This window comes from Guillardia theta (assembly GCF_000315625.1).
Source record: "Guillardia theta CCMP2712 unplaced genomic scaffold GUITHscaffold_18, whole genome shotgun sequence".
Classification (NCBI taxonomy): Eukaryota; class Cryptophyceae; order Pyrenomonadales; family Geminigeraceae; genus Guillardia; species Guillardia theta.
Window position 1 is genome coordinate 385,598 of NW_005434656.1, and position 22,919 is coordinate 408,516.

General features: G+C 52.0%; 6 protein-coding genes across 6 annotated transcripts; 3 read left to right on the forward strand and 3 right to left on the reverse strand.

Moving 5' to 3' along the window:
* Window positions 1-35: 35 nt before the first annotated feature.
* On the reverse strand, window positions 36-1,094 carry GUITHDRAFT_162144 (hypothetical protein). Its single transcript, XM_005836259.1, has 4 exons — window positions 1,047-1,094; window positions 849-928; window positions 268-779; window positions 36-223 (listed from the first exon to the last, which is right to left on the reverse strand). Exons 1-4 carry the CDS (start codon window positions 1,077-1,079, stop codon window positions 63-65), a joined length of 786 nt encoding a protein of 261 aa, XP_005836316.1. The 5' UTR covers window positions 1,080-1,094; the 3' UTR covers window positions 36-62.
* A 3,338-nt stretch (window positions 1,095-4,432) lies between these two features.
* On the reverse strand, window positions 4,433-5,956 carry GUITHDRAFT_151512 (hypothetical protein). The gene is made up of 5 exons (XM_005836260.1): window positions 5,927-5,956; window positions 5,572-5,717; window positions 4,633-5,516; window positions 4,545-4,575; window positions 4,433-4,494 (listed from the first exon to the last, which is right to left on the reverse strand). The coding sequence occupies exons 1-3, from the start codon at window positions 5,927-5,929 to the stop codon at window positions 5,309-5,311; spliced, it is 357 nt and encodes a 118-aa protein (XP_005836317.1). The 5' UTR covers window positions 5,930-5,956; the 3' UTR covers window positions 4,433-4,494; window positions 4,545-4,575; window positions 4,633-5,308.
* An 883-nt stretch (window positions 5,957-6,839) lies between these two features.
* On the forward strand, window positions 6,840-8,606 carry GUITHDRAFT_136023 (hypothetical protein; the record flags this gene model as incomplete). The annotated part of the gene is made up of 11 exons (XM_005836261.1): window positions 6,840-7,106; window positions 7,166-7,274; window positions 7,329-7,384; window positions 7,470-7,550; window positions 7,596-7,644; window positions 7,718-7,875; window positions 7,933-8,013; window positions 8,066-8,178; window positions 8,240-8,344; window positions 8,405-8,468; window positions 8,520-8,606. 11 exons carry the CDS (start codon window positions 6,840-6,842, stop codon window positions 8,604-8,606), a joined length of 1,170 nt encoding a protein of 389 aa, XP_005836318.1.
* Window positions 8,607-9,901: 1,295 nt separating this feature from the next.
* GUITHDRAFT_136024 (hypothetical protein) lies at window positions 9,902-11,235 on the forward strand (the record flags this gene model as incomplete). Its single annotated transcript, XM_005836262.1, has 5 exons — window positions 9,902-10,173; window positions 10,230-10,629; window positions 10,737-10,826; window positions 10,882-11,090; window positions 11,199-11,235. 5 exons carry the CDS (start codon window positions 9,902-9,904, stop codon window positions 11,233-11,235), a joined length of 1,008 nt encoding a protein of 335 aa, XP_005836319.1.
* A 2,224-nt stretch (window positions 11,236-13,459) lies between these two features.
* On the forward strand, window positions 13,460-13,836 carry GUITHDRAFT_42983 (hypothetical protein; the record flags this gene model as incomplete). The annotated part of the gene is made up of 3 exons (XM_005836263.1): window positions 13,460-13,546; window positions 13,679-13,714; window positions 13,759-13,836. Coding segments are annotated over 3 exons (201 nt in total), but the record flags the coding sequence as incomplete, so codon positions are not given.
* A 2,642-nt stretch (window positions 13,837-16,478) lies between these two features.
* On the reverse strand, window positions 16,479-19,436 carry GUITHDRAFT_136026 (hypothetical protein; the record flags this gene model as incomplete). The annotated part of the gene is made up of 11 exons (XM_005836264.1): window positions 16,479-16,547; window positions 16,770-16,815; window positions 16,896-17,041; window positions 17,270-18,478; window positions 18,544-18,671; window positions 18,726-18,882; window positions 18,933-19,023; window positions 19,070-19,104; window positions 19,153-19,198; window positions 19,241-19,289; window positions 19,379-19,436. The coding sequence occupies 11 exons, from the start codon at window positions 19,434-19,436 to the stop codon at window positions 16,479-16,481; spliced, it is 2,034 nt and encodes a 677-aa protein (XP_005836321.1).
* Between the last annotated feature and the right edge of the window lie 3,483 nt (window positions 19,437-22,919).

Genomic DNA, 22,919 nt, shown 5'->3' on the forward strand with positions numbered 1-22,919 from the left:
ATGAACAAGTCGGCTCGACATGTCTGGGATCGTTCGGGAGGGAGAGGAAGACTCGGGTGCTCTTAGGCAGGCTCTGTGAGAGAGGCATCGTACTGAGACATCAACTTGGCCATCTTATCCTTGATCCGCTGTTTGGATTGTTCGATCTTCGCTTCTTCCTCGTCAAACTTTGAGGGTAACCTCCCCCCCGAGCCAGCACGTGCTCCCTCCTTCTCCTCTTGACCTGCGCCACCGTCAGACAGTGTCGAGGAAGCCTGATCCCATCACCTGCACTGCTGCTCGCTGAACCTCTGTGCAAGCGAGCTTGTTTCACGCTCCCCGTCGACCCCCTCTCGTTCCTCTCAGGCTGGTGTGATGCCTGCGCGGTCTGTGCCTTAACGTCAGGTCGATGTCTCCTCGACTCGGCATTCGTTGCCGCCCCTTCCGGTTCGAAGCTTGTCGCTCGGTCAACATTCCCCCAGACGTAGGCAGGATGTGGAATATCCGACGCCTCTGCCTTGTTCCAGGGACCCTCAGCCTTGTCAGTCTGGACAGGCACAAGCCCCGTCACCCTCCCTTCTCCCAGCCAGGCGCCGCCCGTTCTTTCCTGGTAGGTAGGTGGAACATGGATGTGGCAACGCACTCCAAACGCGCAAGGGATCTGGAACTTCTGGTCGTTGGCTATCATCTTGATGGCTTCGCTTTCACTGCCTACAAACCTCTGATGGGATTGAGAGGCGAGGTATGCAAGAGGGTCCATGTAACCACGAGGAACCGAGGAGAGCTCAGCTGCTCGCTCCCTGTCAGAGAACTCTCATGACACGTTGGGTATCAGCAGACTTCGGGAATGAGTCCGCGAGCAGGCATACCTATGACAGCATGCGAGGACAACAGCCAGGGCAACAAAGATCCCGGAAATGACGACAGCAGCTTTCCTCTGCGATGCTGCCTGAGAAGACAAACGAATCAACAAGTAGTATGGAGCGGCTAGGGCAAGGGGTTGGTGAAGGGAGTCAACACATCGACACCTACTGTATCATCTCTGCCTCCTCTCTCCTCCTCCTTACCTCCATTCTCGCCGGCACCACAAATTCTGCCATCGTCCTATTTCCGTCACTCTGCCGGCCCGGGCCGCGCCTCCCGGTCCGACGTCCGACGATCCTCCCTGACTCCGGACCGCTGAGCCGCCGGGAGTCCGCTCGGGGGCCGCGCCGGGCCGCACCCGGTCTCGGATCCGCAGCCACCGGGGGGCCCTCAGTCGACCGGGAGTCCAGTCCCGCCGGGTGATCATCGGATCACCGACTGTACGGTCCCCGTCCGATCCTCTTCTTTACTCAACGTTAAGTTAAAAATCCGGTACGGTGACCGCCCGGGCCGGCCGCGGCGCCGCCGCGGCCGGAGTCACTGCCGAGTTTCAAGTTTTCGGATCGAACCGTGCGCCGGGGCCACCCGGCTCTCAGGCGACGGGCCGGGCCTCGTGACCTGACCGGGACCAACGGTCACACTGAGTTACGCATGGCGGCCGTCCGGCACGCTGGAGAGTTTTAACCTTTTGAAGGAGGCTATAATAAATTTATAACTACACTGGAATAAATCTCAAGATCCGATAATCTCGTGATCAGGGTCAGGCTGTGTTGCATGAGTCTCGAAGGAGGGTCGCCGGATCTCAAGGTCGCCGGATCGCCCATATCGGCTGGTTCCAGCTTAGCAAGAGGAACAGTGACGGTGATGGATTCCTCAGATGAAGCAATGCTGTGATGACCATGTGCATGAAGGATCGGGCAACCAACAACCTCGGTCACGAAACGTTCTTTCATTACATTCGCATTCGCGACTGAATCGATACAGGTCAGCAGCTTTTTATTCCTATTTTCGAGGTGACAGATATCATGAGAAGTGATACAGTGAAGGTCTCATCTCTTAGAGCATGCTACGCAGACATTCACTATACAGCGCCTACAACAGTTGTCTCAACCCAGACCAGAACCTTTCCGAGTAAGAGAAGCAATCAAAGCTAGATCCAGTGTTTGTCGATTGGAAGGCCTGGTAGTCTGTGCTCTAAGATGCATACTCCTGTGTGACACAGTGGCAGTCTTTCTGTAGTCGTAGGTTCGAGCAATAAAAGCACTGGCCCTTTGAGCTCCTTAAGTCACTGTCTGATCAGTACCTCCCCGTCCAGAGTCCTGTACCTTCTGGTCCGGATCATAACCTTCTCGCATGACATTTCTTCATGTTGTAAAGACATCAGACCCATTTTTTCCACGTGAGCCTTGTGCTATCAAGAGCTTATCACTTCTCTGCAACATTGAGCACATTGAGTTGAGGTGCGTGTGGCATTCGACACCGTTGACTCCCCGAACCGTAGAGCTTGTATTGTTACACTTCTTGTTTTTTCACAAACAACATTGATAATTCTAGCTTTAAAAATTAACTGCACACTTGTCGACTCAGAGATCTACAGTGGGTGATAAATCTTTGGACTATTACGCAGAATTTGCGTTGAGATACGATTTCATTCAATCTTATCACCCATCAACCTTGTTGGGAAACCGATCGCTATTGAGGTAATTGGCAATATATCTCGATATGTCCATACGTTTAAGATTCTTCATCTGGCTTTGTAGGGACAGTATCCTCCCTTTTCTGTTTGGAGCAGAACTTCATCTTGGCTTTCATAATATTCTCGAGGCACTCTTTGCCAGATACAATTATGGATTCACGCGTCCTCGGTAGCTCGGATGCATTGAAGTCAGCCGATTGACGATCACGAATTTCATTGAGATAAAGGAGCTGCTTCGCAGACAGCTTCAACTTGATGCGTTGGTTATGTGAGCTGGTGACCTCCGATGTCTGCCCCCCGTCAAAGTGAAACCGTGTAACTTTGATCCGGAGCATCGCAGCCTCTGCGACGAATCGACTCTACACAGCCATGTCAAGCTTGTCGCTCAGTTCTGTTCGGGGACAAAGTTTCTACAGGCCGTCAGGATGTGTCTGCCCAGCTTCATGCAACTATCTTCGGCTCACGCTCTGGTCTCAGATCTCAAACTCTGGTACAGGTGAATCATCTACCAACGTAACTGAAAATATGAAGGTCATGTGTGCTAGGTATAATAAAGTGTCAATAAGACGCAACAAAAGCAAAAGGGTAGGTAGGGTGGTTTGGATACCATCTCCATGACTATTTGTCGTATGGAAAAGTGAGGGTAGGGTACTGTGTTTGATGGGTACCTTGTAATGTCGGAGGCAGCTCCGAGAAAGTCGGTATGTGGCATCCGTGACGCAGAATTAGATCGAAGAAGATCTCAATCGTTGTTATTTCACAACTGAAAATCTGAATATCTGGAGATTAAAGATACGAAAAAGAGGGATTTGGAAGATCGATGGCTTGTGACTCCCGCGTGATTGGAACTGCTTCGGAGGTCCTGGCCCCGGATGCCACTACGAATCCCGATTGGACCATTTCCAACACTCTCTCATGAGGTACTATTAATTATCAAAAAATTTCATAGAATTTCAACTTTGAGAGAAAAGCGTTTCATCCCTGTATCAAATGATGTATGATAGATTACCCCACCCTCAAAACCTTCTTCATTCAAGAGCTACACTATAAATCTTGAGATTCACCTCCGCATCTTGTCCTCGTTGGACCTATCCCACCGGATATCTTGTTTCTTCTTACCACCCCTACCCTTATTCTGGGGCTATCAATTGGGAAATAGAGGGGTAATGAAAATGACTCTTCGGTACCCCACCCTCGAGGGCAGGACCTCGATATAATCCCGTCGTCGTCTGCTCCTCCCACAACCTCGCGGCCACGACTTGGTGCTTGTAATAAGCATCAGCACAACTTACACACAAGAGATCGCGATCAAGCTGGATTTTTTCCTTGCTCCTACAATCAGATTCACATCCGTTCATTACTGTCTTCAGCTTCTTTGTTGATCTGCACACATCCCACTGCAATGGTTTCGGCTCCTGCACTTGTTATCCGTGTTTCTGAGTTCAGCTCGGTCTCCTCCACGAAAGGACGACGCAATCTTCCCTCCCTTCGGCTTACAGCCTCTCAGCGAGATTTCCTGGATCGCTCCCGTACAGAATCGCCGATTGCAAATGGCAGACCTGCAGCATGCATTGTGAAATCAGATGGTTCGGAGTGCCTGGACAATGTTTTGAGAGCCAAGATGAAATTTACGGAGAGAACAGATGTCAAGCTTCACTGAAAGTGATTCTTTAAATTGCTTTAGGGGGATGAAATGTGTAGGATTATGTACATACAATGAAATAAATGGTTGGACTACAACAAATGTAATTCGACTGACTGCTGCTTGCGGAGTTTTGTTATGTGCACTGCTCGCCGATCGGGAAAAGAAGAATTGTACCAAAAGTCCGTGAGTTGTATTGCGAACAGACTGGCTGACAGGAATGGATTTGTGCTGAATGTCTGATGTGAATTGATTTGATCATTTATTCTTTCAGTTGTCCTGAAATGAGACCGACAAGCCGTTGTTTCAAAATCTGCATGGCAATCGTTAGCTCTCGATCAGAATTGGTGATGTTTGTTATACTTCCTCTCCATGAGGTATTTTTTCGACACACCTGTTTCATACGTCATTGAAAACATCGATAACAACCCCCTGGTCCGGCAACGCTTACGCGATCAATTCAATTCCAACAGCACTATCAAGAAGGATATCCACGGTGTCTTCAAACGATGTTTCCAGATGCTGAAAGCGGCAGAGTGCTGAGAGGCTTTACATTAGATGGAGTAATGACGCTGAGATGAAACACGTCCAGATAAACGTGGAATTGTGATCACTACGTTGTTACATGACTGTCATTCCATGAACAGCACGACAAAGGGGAAAAGAAAACGATGATGGCGGGACACGATATGAAAAAATATAGCTGGCAGAGGGTAAGCATAGATAAACAGAAAGCAAAAATGAAACACAGTTTGAGCAAGCGAAGTGAGTGAAACAGGTGATCAAGATACATCATGATTCAAGCAAGAGGTCATGGACGTGAGTGATTGAGTGAGTAAGGAAGAGAGTGAGACATCAAAAAGCAACAAAAAGAGTGTTCGCAAGGGAAAAAATAGGATGGGGAACACAGTAAACTAAGCCAAACAGGAAATGCGAGAGCCTAGCGCTTTGAAAGAAGATTGAGCCAGATTATGATCACATATCGACAACAACAAGAAGAGCACCGTTAACTAAAGTCTCATCTGATAAGACAGCCTTGTGTGATGCAAAAACATCCTCGTATGACATCCCCCGTATCTCAGCATTCTCATTTGCTACAGCAGATTGTTGTTTTTCTGCAAAATATTTCAAAAATGAAGAGTCATGAAAGCAAGGCAAAAACCCGAACTATTGAAGGATTTGATTGCGATATCTGAATTGCTCGCATGCAACAAAGAGTCGTCGATCGGCTCGTTCACTGGCTCGTCTTCATCGACTTTGACGTCCTGGACCGAACTTCGGGTTCTTCTTGCATTCTTGACTTTCGACACGGGATTCTTCATACGCTCCATCAGCCTAATGAAAACCACCGAAATCATTCAGCCTGCAAGACTCAGAACAGACACATTACTCGTTGAATTCCTTCGTGGCAGTCTCATTCCACCTTTTCTGCTCTTTGATCGCCTGAGAAGTGCTTTCTTGGATCTCTAAACATGTTTGGTTCAACTCTTGTACAAAGTTCAAAAGAGCTCTTCTGCTCGAACTTTCGTCCTCGCCCTATGATCCTCAAGGTCAGCAACACAAGAACCGTCGACTCCCTCAAACCGACCCATCATTTCATGTCTTCCTCCTTTCATTTTCCGGTCCCCTGGCCTCTAGCCTTGGTTGTCGTCTACTCTCCTTCCTTGCCTCAGTCTCTCTATATCACTCTCCGGTTCCTCCCTGCCTCTACCTCCCTCTCTCCTTCCTTCCTGGAAGCGCCTTACCATGGCGGAGGCGCCGCCGGGCGTCCTGATCATATTTCGCTTTCCTGCAAGGGATCGGATCAAGTCAACTTCACCGGCCGGGGCCCGCCATGACTCTTTCAGTAGTGACTCACCCGGGCCCGGGCCCGGGCCCGGGTCGCAAATTTGGGCGAATCTGTGGCAGCACCGTGGCACTGCGGCAGGCTGGCCCAGATTTCGCGGTTCCAACAACAGATTTGTGATGGTCCTGAATATTTGAGTGCAATTTTCAACTTTAGTCGAGATATTGCTGATCCTCAAGTAAAACCTGGTCCACCTCGACAAAACCACCCACCTATCCTCTGTTGAATCAGCCGGGGGTAGGGATGGGGGTATGGGTAGTACCCTACCCCATGTTGCATTTCCCAAGAATCGAGAACAAGTTGCAACCTCAGGTACCCCCATTGTATTGTCATAACCCACCTCTTTTTTATTGTACCCCTTGTCTGAACATCTATTCACCCATACCCCTGTGGTATCAGATACCCCCATTATTTGTGTTACCCTTATTTATTGTACCCCTACCCTCCCAAATCCACCCCATCTTGTTTCTTCTTTCGATACCCCGGTACTCACCACGTTCTTCACTTTGGTCGCAATGCGCAGTGCGGTCGGGGCGATGTTTGGATGCCTTATGCTGTTAGTGATGATGATCAACGAGACATCATCATCGTCATCGGCCCATGCTAAGATGTTACATATGGAAGCAGATGTCAACCTCATCAATAGCGTGATACATCCCCGGCCTTGCTCAACTCAGACACGTCCCCGAGATGTTCCTCTCTTTGTAGCTCTGCTTCCTCCTCGCAAGTCGTTTGTTCGAGACGCAGAAACTCGCAATGAGGTCTGCGCGATCAAAAATTCATTCCAATCTCTCTCAAACAAACACGTAAACATGCCACTTCCTCCACGATCGCGACGTGGGGGCGGAATCTCTGCAAATAGTAATCAGGAAGGCATTGCCTACGATTGGTTCCTGAAACAAGCACTTCTATCTCAAGTCTACGATCTCGTGAAAGAAACTCCGATTCAATACCTGCCAGTGATGTCAAACGAGTTGAACAATCAGATTTTTGCGAAACGGGAGGAGATGCAGACTGGATTCTCTTTCTGTACCCGAGGTGCCCATCATCTCCTCCTGAATCTGACCCTGAAGACAAGGGTGAGTGAACATGAAAGCATCGCTCGTCAATGTTCTGATTTGTCACTTTGATGTTGAAGCCAACTGGTATTGTGGTTGCGAGCGCAGGCAACTACGGGAATGGAGTTGGACTTAGTGCAAAGTATCTAGGGATTGACTGCGTGAATGTGGTTCCAGAGAATTCAAATGGTATCCACATTATAGATCAGACGACATGAGTGTAGCTCTGATGCGTGTTGACAGCTGTGAAGATACGAAATCTCAAGAGGAACAGCGACGTTATTGCTTTCGGCAGCAACGTAGATGATTCGATCAACTTCGCTAAGCAGGCAACTCGAACGTGGGGCTTGCAGTGTGGAAATAACTGATGATGGTGATGTTCAGCTTGCAAAGATGAACGGATATACGTTTGTGTCCCTTGACGATCCATTGATGATCGCAGGCCATGCTACAATAGCAGTAGAGGTATTCCTGCATTCTACTTCAAATTTGAATGACACAATGTTGCAGATTCTCCGCCAATCCAAACAAAACTTTGATTACATCTTCGTCCCAATAGGTGATCTTGATCGACAGAATTCTTGTTGGCAACAACAAACAAGAATTTGACGTCTGGAACCTTGCTTTGCCAGGGACTGGAAACTTAGCAAGAGCAATTGGAACATACTTGAAACGGTTGAAGCCCATGACCAAAATCATTGGGGTGGCAATGCAGAACTCAGATCTTCAATCTGTATTTGCTTGTGATCATACCTCTCTATTGAACATGTTGGATGATGTTGTTTATGTGGTAAGAGCTTACCCCATTCAAGCTCTACTGCTTAACTCTCCATTCGCGTGCATGCAGGACTCTACGGAGGTTAAAAATTCAATCCTTGATTACTATGAGGACACCAGGACTGTCCTTGAACCATATGGCGCATTATCTGTGAGCTCGCATGCAACTTCGATCGTAAATGCAGAAACTGAGATTCCGACAGATTGCAGCGGCAAGGAAATGGCTTTGGAGGGAGCAAGTAGTGAACAGCCGCGTGCTACTGCTGACAACGGGCTCGAACGTTGACTTGCAAGACGCCTCGACTTCGCAACTCGAGTAATATTCTCAGCCTCTGAGACCTGTTGTCGAGTCGTTGATTTGATTGTTTGTCGCTCAGTAACCCCGGGCGATGGGATGAAGAGAAGGTGGACGAAGTAGCGTCAGGTGCAATCTCCCATGGGATCATGCCTTCAAGTTTCGTCCGATTCGTTCCCAAGCAAAGGTGCGGTTGAGCTGCCTGCCATGGCGTGTGGAGTGGTTCTGATGCCCCTCTCGTCCACAGCAAATCTTGCAAGTATGGGTTACGGATCGTGCAGCCGCAGATCATTCATTCCACCCCCAGCAAGGTGAACCAAGCTCTCCTGGTCTTGTACTGCGACTGAACACGCTCTCTCAAGTTTACTGTCGGACTAGGAGTCAGTCAAATTTCTCGATGGGACGCTGCTGATCATTTCGCAAACCTCGTGTATGAGGGGAGATCCTAACGCGACCGCCAGACCTGTCGTCAGTATCTGTTCCCAGAAGTCGTGATCTTTGCTCGGAGAGCACCCGCCGTTCTGACTTCGATCACCGTCCTTCACTTACCTCCCCGCATCTCAACTGCCATGGATTATGCCATGACCTATTCAAGACTTGTTGTCAACCCGAGATGCCAAAACTCACTGCCGAAATGCTGCCGCCTTGCATATCAATGAAGATTTGCAGGCGGAAAACGAATGACGTTAAGTCAGAAGTGTTCGTAAGTGGTCCAAATGGTTCAAAAAATGAAAGTTAAGGCCGTCTCTTCGAAACCATGACATTGTCATCTGATCATAACATTGTCGGCATCCTCGCTCGCCCGTGTTCACTCCTACCGCCTCCTGCCGTAGCCCTTGCGCAGCCATTCTCTACTCCCGACGTTTCTTGTCTTTCACTGCGGGGACTGGGGATTCAGTGAGAGGGTGTATGGGATGGGAACAAGTAGGGTAGGGGTCATAACGGAGTTCGGAAAGAAATTTCGGGGGGTGGGTCATGAAGAAGTGACTAAGGGTCCCGGGTCCAAGGTATGAAAAGTAGGTGGGGTACTTTTGACTTCTTGAGACTTCCCTTACATTGGGTGCAAACATGGCCTTAATGGAGGGGTACGGAAAGATCTCAGTCATCTTTCCAGGGGGGGTGGGGTATAATTTTTTTTCAAGTGGTGGGGTGGTGTCAGGGGGTAAGAGGGTAGAAGGGGTTCAGGTCGCTGGGCTCACTGACTCGGATAGCGGAAGTTGTATGCGCACTACGTTGGCAGGCGTGAAGTGGCAGGAGGAAGGGGGAGATGAAGAGGCCAGCGAGCACTTGAAGGAGCACAGGAGAGGAGAGGAAGGATACAAGAGGAGAGGAGAGGAGAGGAGAGGAGAGGAGGGATGGGATACAAGAGGAGGGGAGGGGAGGGGAGGGGAAGGGATACCCGAAGAGAGGAGGGAAGGAGAGGAGCAGTTGTTCAAGAGTCAGGACATGGTAACAAAACGGAAAAAAGGCCCACTTACTATCATCGATATGGTTGACAACATAAGGATAAGAGTTCTAGATAAGAGGGCAGACTTACCGTATCGTCTCACACTTGTGTTGAAGGTTTCGCGATAGGCATGCAGATTTCGTCGGAATGGCCCTTCTTTGCTTTGGGGTCCTGGCAGAACTGTATGAGCGGCTGCCAGGGGGAAAGCAGGAGAGACCGTGACTTGTTTGCTGAGGGACGAGGTCGTGTTCTATCTAAGACGTGCCCTGCTGACCGTTGCTCTCTTACCGAGCAGGAATGGGGAGCATCGAGATTCGCAGCAGAGGGATCAAGAAGAGCTGGGTGGAGGCACACGGAGCTACCGACCACCGGGGTGTGAACGGGAAGACTTCAAATAAGTTTGCAGGCCTCCAACAGAGCGTTCAAAGCAATGTGAGGCTAATGTGGCAGTCTCAACAGTGTCTCGCGCTGATTAAAAAGCATCACGCGAGCGGGTTCAGCATCGAAGATGTCAACCGCGTGTTTGAACGAGAGTTGGGAAAGCTCCCTCGAGGGGGAGCTCAGCTGAGGTAGTTCATGGCTGGTCTCGTCTCCGTGAATGTCAATCTGACATGATGTGGGCCAGCGCATTGTTCGGAGAGAGTACAACCGCAAGAGAGATCTTCAAATTGCAGCAACACCTGCAGAACGCAGAGCAGCTGGAGAACGAAAGTTTGATTGTCTACAAGCTTGACGTGTCGAACAAATCTGAAGAAGCGGTTGAAGCGAGAGTCAGCCTGTACCCCTTGCCCGACAAGCTGGGAGGCATGACGTACTTCCTGCTCAAGTTTGAGCAGCTCCGGAAGCCGTTGAGCAGCTATCTCATCCATTGCAAGCGCGTGAATGAATGGTCTCACTTCGACTCTCGGCTGACCAACGAAACCTACGTGAGGCAAGAGAAGGATGGCATGCTCGTGCAGCTGGCTACCCGCATGATCGACTCTCACCACAGGAACGAGTTCCGTCATACCCAAATGACCAACCAGGTGCTGCTCTTGCCGTGCAGTGGTGGCGCCTGCTGTTTGCCCTCTGACCAGGAGCTTCCTACCAGTGCGACCCTTACATGAGCATGGAGGGACAGACGGTGGTGCAGGTCAAGAGGCGCAAGGATGAGATCACCGTCACGAACCTCCGCAAGCCGATGGACTCAGACAAGGGGCAGGAGCACGGGTTGGAAGATGGGGTGACTTTGATTCCTCCCCTCCCTTGTCTCTGACCCGTGAGTGTGGTCTGGGCAGGTCCTCAAAAACACCAAGCTGATGACCTATGGGATTTTGTATCAGCAATCAGATGCGACTAGCACCAAGGATAGATCTTCGATCGGAAAGGAGGGGGAGGTCTGGATTCAGTCTAACGCGTCCTTTTTCAAGCCTGTCAAGGAAAAGGGATCCTATGAAATCCAGACGATAGCTGGGGGGAGGAGCCTTCCATTGAAGGTCAACCTCAGGTGAGCCGTTAAGCCCGGGGACCGGCCCGGCTACTGTTTCCTTGCAATCAGTGCGGCCAGACACGGGCCCGGCCAAGTAGGCTATCCACTTACTTACTGCTGCTCTAGATCCACAGTGGACTCGCTCCCGACTCACTTTGAGTGACCTGGGCCCGCCCGGTTCCCGGAACTTGAACTTCTGAACTTCGGAAGTTTTCCGAAGTCTCAAAATCCTCGGGACTTGAGAGGCTGGCCGCAAAGTTGCCGGGCCTGGGCCGGCCAGCCCTGGTACTCCGGCCTGACTCAGTGACCTCCACTCAGTAAACTCCGGGAACCGTAAAACGGTTGAACCGTGCGTTCACCGCCGAGTCACCCTGAGCACTAGTATGTGACTGGAAATGATTTTAACTTAACTTTGAGCAAAGAAAATGAAGTGCAGTAGGACAGAATGTGGTACAGGTACACAATATAAAACGAAAATGGTGATGAAAAGAGATACCAAAATTATATATGACTGAAAGTTAGTATGACAATAAATTACATCAAAATAGTTTTATAAGTAGGAGGTTGGCTCTTCCAGGAATAGCCGATAGCATGCTATATAGATCATATATCAGTTATAACAGCCTCACAATCTACATTTTTAGCCTTCGTCTTAACTTATATAGAAAGGATTTAGGCTATTAGCCTCAGAATCTCCTGGAACGTGGGAGCCGACATGGCACCAGCTGGCATCGGTAAGAACGAGGAGCAGGGGAGGAAGAGGGCGAGGGTGGAGGACTGGGAAGGGAATCAAGAGCAGAAGCAGCAGAAGCAGCAGGAGCAGCAGGAGCAGCAGGAGCAGCAGGAGCAGCAGGAGCAGCAGAAGGAGTAGGTGCAGCAGCAGCAGAAGGAGCAGCAGCAGCAGAAGGAGCAGCAGCAGCAGCAGAGGGAGAGGAGGATCGGTGGGAGGTTGGAGCAGGAGAAGGAGAAGGAGCAGGAGCAGGAGCGAGAGCAGGAGCAGGAGCAGGATAGATGATGGGTAGACGAAAGATCGAGTGGGGTGATGAAGCATTGGACATGGGGGTGGGGATTTCATAGAATAGTGAAGGTGGGATGAACACAGAGCAGAAGGATGGTCAAGGTTGAGAATAGAAGATAGAGCTGGGGTTGCGTTCGAGAGGTGAAGAATGAGATGATGGGCGACGTTGAGGAAAGAGTGGGGATGCGTGATTTATGATGGGAAGGGCAAGGTAGTCTAGGAAAGGACTCAGGCTCTTTGCCATATTGAAGTTGAGAGACCTTGAAGTTGAGAGGCCGGGTTTTCGCCACATCCGATCTTGAGTGACCTGGTCAACAGGTGTTGGCCTTGCAGCAACGCCGGAAGGTCTCAAGGTCACTGAGGTATATGAATACTCACTCCCTCCCTTCATCAGTCCCTCCCTTATTCCATTCCTCCCTAATTCCTCCTCCTCCTCCTCCTCCTCCTTTTCCTACCTTCCTGCTATTCCTTTTCTTGTTCGTTCTCGTGATTTCAAACAAGCTTGTGCCCAACGGAGCTGCATATCGATGTGGGAAGATCCGCGTTGACGACATTCTCGTCTCCATCGATGGGCAGTACGTGACGAGCATTCAGGAAGCCAAGGTAAGAGGAGGACTGGGAGCTTGCAGCATGCTGATCCCTTGCGCAGAATCTGATCGTGGGAGAGGAGGGAACGTTCATCGACCTCGTCATTCAGAGGCGCGCGACTGGTGAGATCAAGCTGAGGATCGCTCGAGGGACTGGAGCTCTGGATCAAGGTGAAGCTCTGTGCATGCACTGCTGGAGGTAGGCTGGGGTCTGACATGGCCCGACAGGGAGCCAAGGTGGGCAGAAAACGCCTGCCAGTGGGGCATACGACACCTGGTCTGTGAAGGAGCTGAAGCAAGTATGCTGCTGCTGCTGCTGCTCCCATGGAGTCTTTCAGACTTGACCCTGCTCACTTCACGTGCTCAGGCTCTGAGCGAGGCCGGCATCAACCATACCTGGGTCTCCGAGAAGGCTGATCTGGTTAACCTCGCCAAGGAGAACAAGGTCGAGCCGCACAAGCATGCTGCTGTTGCCCGCCTCCTGACCCTCCTTCCTATTCTCCCTGGCAGGTCCCCCCTCCTGGCTCCCAAAGGTCCTCTGGTGGCTATGGAAATCGAGCTGGATCGGGCTTCGGAGGAGGAGGCAGTGGCAATTTCAGCGGGGTCAAAGTAACGCTTGCATCAGGAGACGACGACTACTACGGTGACCATGCTTGACCCTCCTCTCCTGCTCCTCCTTCCCTCCTTCCTCTTCCCAGGATTCAGTTGTACTCATCTCCTCCTAAAATCTTCTGTCCATGCCCCTCCTTGAACCCTCTCGACTGCTCAACCTGAGCCCTGCAGAGCTCTTGGGTGTGACGAAAGATGCGTCGGACAACGACATCAAGAAGGGCTACTACAAGCAAGCAAGGAAGTGGCATCCAGACAAGGTTGCCCTCCCTCCTTCTCTCCCTCCTTCTCTCCCTCCCTGCTTCCCCCCCTCCCTTCCACTTTTGTTTCCACCTTCGCTATCTCCCCTCTTCCCCCCAGGACCGACGAAGTAACGCATGGTGGGCGAGCAGAATCCGGACAACCCTGAGGCAGAGCTCAAGTTCAAGGTGACCCTCCTGCTCTGCGTTGGGGGCTGAACCGCCTGCTGCAGGCCATCAGTGAGGCCTACGAGGTTCTGTCCGACCCCCAGAAGCGTCAGATCTACAACGAGCGGGGCAAGGATGGGGTACACATGGCGCAAGCAGCGGGCAACGTGGACATCAAGGTGCTGAGGGCTAGGAAGAGTCTGGTGTCCACGTGCTGAAGTGGAGGGCAGATGGTATTCAGGCTCATGTTCGGCGGAGGAGCCTTCGACGAAATCTTCGGCGATGTCTGCGAGCTGCCAATGCTGAAGCAGGTCCTGCTCCTTCTCCCTCCCCTCCTCCTCCTCCTCCTCCTCCACCCTCCTCCTTCACCACTTACTCCTTCTGCTCGTGCTCCTGCTTCTCCTCATGCTCATCTTTCGCCTTCCTCTCTCCTCCTCCATGCTCCTCCTTCGAATCTCCCCGGACCCCCCGTCGAGCTCGTGGAAGTAAGAGGATGTGGTGCAGATGCTTTCTTCGATGGAAAGGCACATGCAAGGCAGGCCTGATGAGGACAGGTTCCAAGACATCGAGAAGCTGAAGCGGGAGGAGGATGTCTACTGTATGACTTACCTCCCACTCTCTCCTACACGCCCTTTCTTTCTATTGCCCCTCACCAGCATCGTACTTCACTTTCCTCCTCCTCCACGCGCACGGCTTATGGATTTCACCTCTGTACTCCTCCTCACTCCCACCATACCCTCCTCCTCTCACGTCTCCCTCGTCCTGCTCCTCCTTGAGCTCCCGCGCCCTCTGACAGCGTCGTCAGGCAAGGGTCTCTCCGAGAAACTCATGACCAGCCTCGAGCGAATCGACACGTTGGGAGCCAAGGGATTCGCCGAGGCCCTCGAGAAGCAGGCAACCGAGCTCTGCGAGGCACCAGGCGGCGTTGAACTTGTTTGCATGGTAAAGGAGGGAGGGAGGGAGGGAGGGAGGGAGGGAGGGAGGGAGAGAGAGAGGGAGGGAGGGAGAGGGGGGGGGAGAGAAGATCGAGGAAGGAAGGATGAAAGGAAAAAGGAGTGCCTGATTTGCTCTTGCAAGCTTGGGTACGTCTACTCGCAGGAAGGGAAGCAACACGCTGGTCGATGGTTCGGGCTGGAGGGATTCTTCGCGCAGGTTCAGGTCCGTGCGAGGGAGGGAGGGAGGGAGGGAGGGAGGGAGGGGGAGTAAAACGATGCTGTAGGAGAAAGCTCACGTCGCCTCGTCTGGAGCTTCCGTGCTGATGGACGCCGTGAGGACTGCGAACATGGCACAGGTAGGAGGAGAACGACGGCGACGACGAGGAGCTTGGTGGTTGAGAACGGAGATTGACGGGTGAGGTCGGCAGGAGATGGGAGAGCCTCGAGGAGCTCGTTCGGAGGTGAAGAGAAGCTGCAGGGGCTGTGAGGGCTGACGGGGGGAACAGGCGCAGCAGCGTGAGATGGAGGCGAAGATGATGAGGTGAGAGGCCCTGCTGAAAGAGGAGACGAGGAAGGGGGGGGGGGGGGAGGAGAGCAGTTCTGAGACTGATTGTGTAGATCCGGGTTGAACGTCGTGTGGAAAATGGGAAAACTTCTCTTGGAGGAGCGCGTGCGACGTGTTTGCGAGATCATGTTCAGGTAGTCTCCCTCCTCCTCCTCCTCCTCCTCCTCCTCCTCCTCCTCCTCCTCCTCCTCCTCCTCCTCCTCCTCCTCCACCTCTTCCCTCCCCCCCCCCGCCCCCCCTTTTCTCCTTCTCCTCTCGCTCTCCTCGCCTTCTCCTTGTCACTCTTGTTGTCGCCTTTCTCTTCCTCCTCACTCCTTTCTCACTCTATTTCTCTCTTTGGTTTCTCTTCCTCTCTCCTCGTCCACCTCTGCGTCTCCTTCCTTTCCCTTCCCTTCCTCGCTGCTCCCCCGCCCAACTTTCCTCTTCCTCCCCCGCTTGCTTTTTACTTTCTTTCCTCAGCCGTGACTCTCGGAAAGTGGAGAAGCTGTCCAATGCGATGATTGAGGTGAGAGAGGAGGAGACGGAGAGAATGTGGGAGATGTAGGAGGACGAAGACGAGAAAGGGTACATGTACGAAACCGAGGAGGACGAGGCAGGACAGAGAGGGGGGGAGACAGTCAGCCAACAAAACACAGAGAGGCGAGGGAGGGAGGGAGGGTTGAGGAGGAGGAGGAGGAGGAGGAGGAAGGGAGCAGGAGGAGCAGGAGGAGGAAGGGAGCAGGAGGAGCAGGAGGAGGTGATATGGGATGCTGACGAGAGGTAGATGGGCGAGCTGTTCGAGCGTATTGGGGAGGTGGAGACGAGGAAGGCTCGAGCCAAGGCGATTCAGAACGGAGGGACAGGACACGAAGGGCCGCAGTTCCCCGGCCTCTAGAGGGAGACCTGTAACGCCCTGGAGGCTGTGCGAGGATGGAGATGTGGAGAAGGCACGGAGGAGAGGAGGAGGAGGAGGAGGAGGAGGTGACGTCTTGCGAGGTTGAAGCTGCTCAACTTTCTCTGTAATTTAAAAGTTGAAATGAATTCAACTATCAATAGGACATCTCCTGCCTCCTCCTCCCCCTCCCCCTCCCCCTCCCCTCATCCTCAATCAGCTTCTCTTCCCAGTTTTTGTCCTCTTTTCCTGCTGCCCACGTTCGATCTGCTGATCTATTTCCCCTCTCCTCTCCTCTCTCTCTATCTCCCTTCCTCCTTCTCTCCTCTCTCCCCACCTCTTTCTCCTTCCCCCTTCTCTCTCCCTCCCTCTCCCTCTGACATTTCTTTTTTTCTTCCTCTTGTTCTCGTCTTGTTATGACTTCAGTTGGCTCCTTGGCTGCCTCACGTGATTCTGCTGCTTCAGCTGGGCAAATTCCTGAGCCTGCAAAACTTCAGTCGGCGAGCTTCCTCAGTCCTTCCCCTTCCTCCATACAGGCACACACCCGCATCCTCCTCCTCCTCCTCCTGCTCCTCCTCCTCCTCCTCCTCTTTCTCTCTCGTTATCTATTTTCTCGTCTATCCTACTCTTCTCCGACTTGCCGCACAGGTCTTCCCCTCCCTCTCTCCTTCCTCCCCTCAGAAAGCCTCCCTGTCCACCTCGTACCTCAGAGGTCTCTGAGATTTCCTGCCGAATTTCGTCCAACGTCTTACTGCAAGGCATCGGGTGAGGGGGAGGGTGAGAAAGAGGAGGGAGGGGGAGAGGGAGGGCGACTGAGGATGTTCAACTCACTTTCCTTCCTCCAGCTCCTTCTCGTATCTCGACGTCTCTTCCGCCGTCGCCTCCCTGCCGCAGAGCTCGAGGACGAGCGCCTCGACCTCCCTGCGGTGGTAGGGACGGTCCCCACACATCTCCTGGTGGAACTCCGCACGAGAGATCTGATGGAGCTTTGTGAGCAAGAGGAGATAGACGCGGAGATTCAGAAGGCGGAGAAAGGAGGGGGGAGCAGGAGGTGAGAGGAAGGTTCAGGGAGGAGAAGGCGGAGAACGAGGGAGGTGAGGTGAAGGAAAGCGGGGGAGAGGGAGGAGGGGAGAGAGCGGAGAGGGGAGAAGGAAGGGGAAAGGGGGGGGGGGGGGGGAAGGGAGGAGGAAGGAGGAGGAGGGGACCTGATTGCTGGCGAGCTTGAGGACCCACATCTCGAACTTCTTCTGGTGGAGGGAGAGGGAGAGGGTCGGGCACATGCGATGAGCGACCTCGCGTGCAGCCCTCAGGTTGTCGTGGATGGCCTTGCGGTACTCGACGTGCCTGGCGTCGAAGTACTCGCTGACGGGAGAGAAGTGGAAGACATAGTAGATGAAGCAGAAATTGAACACGAAGATCGCCCCCACCACAACCCATGACAGCGTCGAGGGAGAGCGCTTCGGGTACCTCCTCCTGCCCCTCCCTCCTCCTTCTCCAAGGTATCCTGCCGCGACTTCGTTGAAGTGTCGCTGCTCCTCCCCTGACTGATCGTCGTCCTTGAACTTGGAAGGAGCCTTCCCGGTGTAGAGGAGGATGGTCTTCCCGCAGGCCATCAGCATCGACCAGCTCAGGAAGAGGGTCCCAACAACCAGGAGACCCTGTATGAACGCCTTGTCTCCAGGGGTCCTCCCTCCTGTCTCCCGCATGCTGGGGATGAAGTAGGTTGGCGTCTTGAAGGTAGCATCCTTCTCCTTCCCGCAGGGAACTTCTTCCTTCACCACCTCGCTCTTGAGCGCCCGAATCAGCTTCAGGTACTGATCGCCGTAGTGCTGCGAGGGCTCGACCTCTGTGCCGTCATGCCACTGGTTGAAGGAGTTGACAAGGACAAGGGACGGATATTTCTCCTTCTTCTCAGCCCCTGCCCTCAGAATCTTGGGCTGGCACACAGAGAACCATAGCAGCTGCTTCCACTGGTGCGCCAGCTCCGCCCCTCTAGCCCGCGGCACCGTCGGCCTCCCGCTCCCTCCCCTCCTCCGGTCGTCGTATCCAGGCATCACAGTCGGCACGACCATCATGCCGTGATCCCACGCCAGGGACACGAAGTCGTGCAGCAGCTGCGCCGCTTCCCACGCGAACGAGAGGCCCATCTTGCTCGGCTGAGCCGCGTCATAGAGGTTGTAGCCTGCGATCCCGCTCACGTTGATAGCCTGCATCCCCTTCCAGTCTGCCTGCTCGGGGGCCGGGTACCACCAGATCGTGTCGACCACCAAGTAGAGCTTGTGAGAGGTCGCCGACAAGATGCGGGACTGAGCCTCCTGCATGCAAGCCTGGAAGTTGCGATACCATCGGAAGCCGTACACGTAGAGCACAGGGCTCCCATGGATGCGGAGGTAATTATCTTTGGAGAAGTAGTGCTGAAGGGAGCAAAGGAAAGGGAAAGAGCATGAGTTCAGTCAAGACAAGAGACGACATGACAGACCTTGGCAGCGTACTCCCAGTGATCTTTCAGCCTGTCGCAGTTCTTGCGCTGCGGTAATGTCAGCACAGCAAGGAACGGCGTGGACTCGCATCGGACCACACTCAAGTCCAAGTCATTCTCGCTGGCGTCTGGAGAAGCAGCAGGAGTCATCCAGGAGCTTCAACATGCTGCAAGGATCTCACCTCCTAGGATGTCAAACGCCGTGTACATCAAGGCAACCTGTCCACGAACCCAACGGTCATGAGCGAAGGGGAGGCTGAGCAAGGGTCCAACCTTGACTCCTTGCTTCATGGTGAGGTGTTCCTCCACTCGGCGATCGATCTCGACATCGCGCTCCGGCTGGCACCGGCACGTTCATGGTCCCATCAGGCAGCATGCATGGCACAGACCGCTTGCTCGCCCTCCCCCACCCCCGACCAGGGCATGATGAAGAAGTCGATGTTTGACTGCCTTGCCCACTCGTGATGCTTCTGCATCGTGCTGTGACATGCCGTCAGTCGTGCATCTCTACAAGTCCGTTCCTCACGATCTGTCTGAAAGATCGTATGCTCCAAGCTCAGGCTGTAGACGGTCTTCAGGGCCCCCACAGCTTTCACAGCAGCCACTGACCTCATGCGTCCGCGGGTGATGGCTCCATTGGTCATCCAGGTTGTACCTTGCCAGGCGTCAGAGGTCCAAGTAACCTAGCATCACTCACCAGTTGTAGTAGTAAGCTCCCAGCAGCGGCACCTCCTGGTGGCCTGCTCCTATAATGAAAACACATCAGATCCATGCGTTCCTGGAGCAACGATGATAGAGAAGCTTCAACAGGTCATCATGGAAACATTCAGCGAACCTTTTCTGACGCCATTCCCCATCTCTCTGCCCTCCGTGTCCATGATCATCACCGCCATGGTCGCCATACCCAACCACCACGCCGCCTTATGCCTCATGGTCCTCCCTTGTTCATGCATAATACTCATCGCCCAGTATGGGAACTTGAGTAAAAGATTAGGCTCAGAGCCTGTCTCGGGCGCGGCCCCGGGCGAGCCAGCCAGCCAGCCAGCCAGCCAGCCAGCCACTTTACTCAAAGTTAAGTTAAAGATCAGTACGAGGACAATCAGGAGAGTTAAGTCAGTACGGCGGCGTTCCGGGGCCGAAGCAACTCACTTGCCGTGACTTGACTAAGTTACTGAGCCTGGTTGACTCGACTTGAAGCCTCAGTGATCCGGGACGGCTCTGAAGTCCGGCGAGCGGTCAAATGGGCGAGGGACTCATGCCGGGCTCGCCTCACCGTTAGCCCCAGACAGAGGATGTGTGCGTGGCTCGAGGACTGTATAGAGGTCACCATGGTAGGGTAGGGTACTTTATGACCCCTACTTTAGTCCAAATTTTGATAGAAAAGTACGGGTATAATTGTCCGAAATGTTGATCTCCAGGGGTAGATTGTGAATTGGTGGGGTTGGACTGGGACCCCCTTGTGATGTTTTGGTAGGATTGAGACCAGCTCGGGGGGTGGAGGGTTCCCAAAACGCTTTGAGGTGGGTGGCCTGCAAGAAATGGGGTAGTCCCCAAAAGGAAAGTAGCGACAGGGGTGATTTTGACTAGCATTGAAGGGGTTACTCAAGACCAAGCCGGTAGCTGTGACCGATGAAACGGTGGGGTACACTACCCCACCTACCCAAAGACCCACCCACCCCTAGGATGTGATAAAAAAACGAGCGGGAAGCGCAAGGACCGCGATGCTGGCGGAGAGGAGCGACTGAGGCGAGGGAGTGAGGAGTAAGTACAGGAGCGAGGAGGACGATCCCTTCTGTAACATCTCTCGATAATTGATGCTCTTTGATGCCTGTTGTTCATGTGCCATGGCGTTTCCTGTCTTATGGTCCCCTGCCTGACAATTGTAGCAGAATCACTGGAAAATTCCACAATACCGTAGTTTCGGCCAAAAGGAGGACACAGCGGCGTTCATTGGACCCTACCAACTTTGTCTTGGAAAGACCTCATTGCTGCTTCTCTGATAGCAAAATAGAGTATCACAATGATGGTCATGGATATTTTGAGGCAAGTTATCGGCCACAAACAAGAAAGAGCCCAGCGCTTTTTCAGCTTTGATTGTCATGAAGTCACAAGATGGGCAGAGCTCACTGCGGAGCACAAGATTCGTGATATCGATACTTCTGCAGAATACAGCGATGTGATGGAATGGTTGGATACTTTCAAGAATGGAATCAAGGCAGACTTTGATCTCAAGTCGAGCTTACTGTACAGAGACAAGACCATGGCGGACTATGAGAAAGAGCTTTCGACGAAACATGGAGAAAGTCACCAACCTTCATCTTTGCATGAACCGCTCACTCCAACGGAACAGGGTAGCAGCGCAGAGCAAGGTGTGAAGGATAAACAAGAGGACAAATCGAATTTGTGATGTTCATGGTCGTAGATGAAGCTTTGAATGCTGATGGAGACGGACAGAATTCCACAGCTAGCATCAACGAGGTACTCATTCGTACTTCATTGCTAGAGTTGATCTTGTGGCGAAGGCTCTGAAAGCGCAATCCAAGATCCGAAAAGATAGCAAGCAAGACTCTGGGAATTGCGCGCTGGTCTTGAACTGCGGGGGAGAGGTGCCTGCATCAGCAGTCGATGTATTTTCTTGCTTGTTTTCTCTTTCCATGATTCCAAGAATTTCGTCTCCTCAGGCTCTTCACCCTCTTCTTTTGAATTGCAATGATGTTCCTCTGAGACTGTTTTCCTTGTGACAGTATGTAACGAGTACGTTGCAGTCGGAGGGGAGGAATGATACCGCAAGGTGTTGCGTTTGGAACTGAGCGTGCAATATTTGACAACTAGGCAGGCAATTTCAACATAGAAAGCACCTCATCGATGTGGATGATGAGACAGTCTTGACACTTGCTGTACGTGTCACTAGTTCGCTTTTCAAGTGTCCTAATTGCGTCACTCAAGGCTCGTTTCAATGTAGACCCTATGCATCTGTTATCTCTCGTGCAGCAGAACAAGAAAGACTTTTACAAATTGAGTAAGGTAATGGCGTTTGTCATCAAGATCCTCCTTGGTATTGCTAAGCATGCTACAGATCAAATGCCCAATAGACTCTCCATTGAAGAGGCATATTTCTGTAGATCTTCCTGTATCAACAGTGACAAGGTCATCCTGCATGTATGATAGGGGGATGCAAAGCATGATTTCATGATTTTAGGTATCTTGTGTGTCCCAAGTCAGTGGAGGGTTGGTATGCCTGGTTGAGCACTACCGATGAAGCATTCAAAGCTGGAAATATGGACATTTACATAACTGATTCCCAGAACCAGACATACTCAGTAAGTGACCATGAATTGATTTCATCTTTCTGATGCTACTACAGTCTTTGAACATGCAACGAGATAATTACTTGGTGTCGTTCGACATGGTAGCGATCGAGTCCTTGGGACAGCGCGAGAGGGATTTGATTCAATCTGATCTCAAGTTCGCCCGTGACAGATTGCATGTATGTTATTGTTTCATGTGGGTGCTGCTTCAACCTGACTTTTGGTGAAGTATTTCTTCTCGGGGTGGTGGAGATGTGAATTTTGCAACGAGTGTTTTCAGTCGCTTGCTGAAACTACTGAGCATGAAGAGATTTGTTCAAAAGCCGATCCCAAAGAAATCCAGGCTCGTAAATTGAAAGGCAGGCCAGATATTGGATTTGCAAATGCGACACCTTGTGGAAATCCAGACGAACGTGAGAAGATGGAAGACACCGCCAGGGCGTTTCTGGAGGCTGTGGTAGATGAAGACCTCACGTGGAGGACTTCTCTGCCTGCCGAGGTAATGTTGTACTTGTTTCGAAGTGTCTTGTGACCCAATTCTTTGACTAGGCTGAAGGAGAAGAGTTTACATTGTTCCACCTTTTTCGAACAGTGTTTCCAAGTTGTGCTCACCCAACTTACGGTTTGAAAATTGAAGACTTCAACGACCTTGCAAAGGAGCTTTTCCCTGTCCGAGAGAATGTGTTTCCAGGTACTTTTTCTTGTCGAAGATGCATGCCATGACAAATTGTGTAAGGAATCAAGAAAGTTTTCCTTGGAGCGAGCTTGCGAGATGTGAAGGAAGATGACAAAGAGAGCAAGTTTTGGAAAACATTTGTCAATTGTCTGGGCGTCAGCGAGAGCCGCGTCGAGGAAATCCAGGACATCATAGTTCAACAGAAGGAGGCTTGGGAAACGCATTTGGATGAGCTGTTGAAGAAACTACCATCTCATATGGAATTTCTTTCCTTGAAAAACCCCAGAAAATTACCGAAGTCCGATTCAGGTAAAAAGCAACCCAAGAAACCTGAACAGCCGAGTCCTCTTGGAAAGGCAAAGGATGTCGAGTTAGCCAACCCTGCGGCAGCG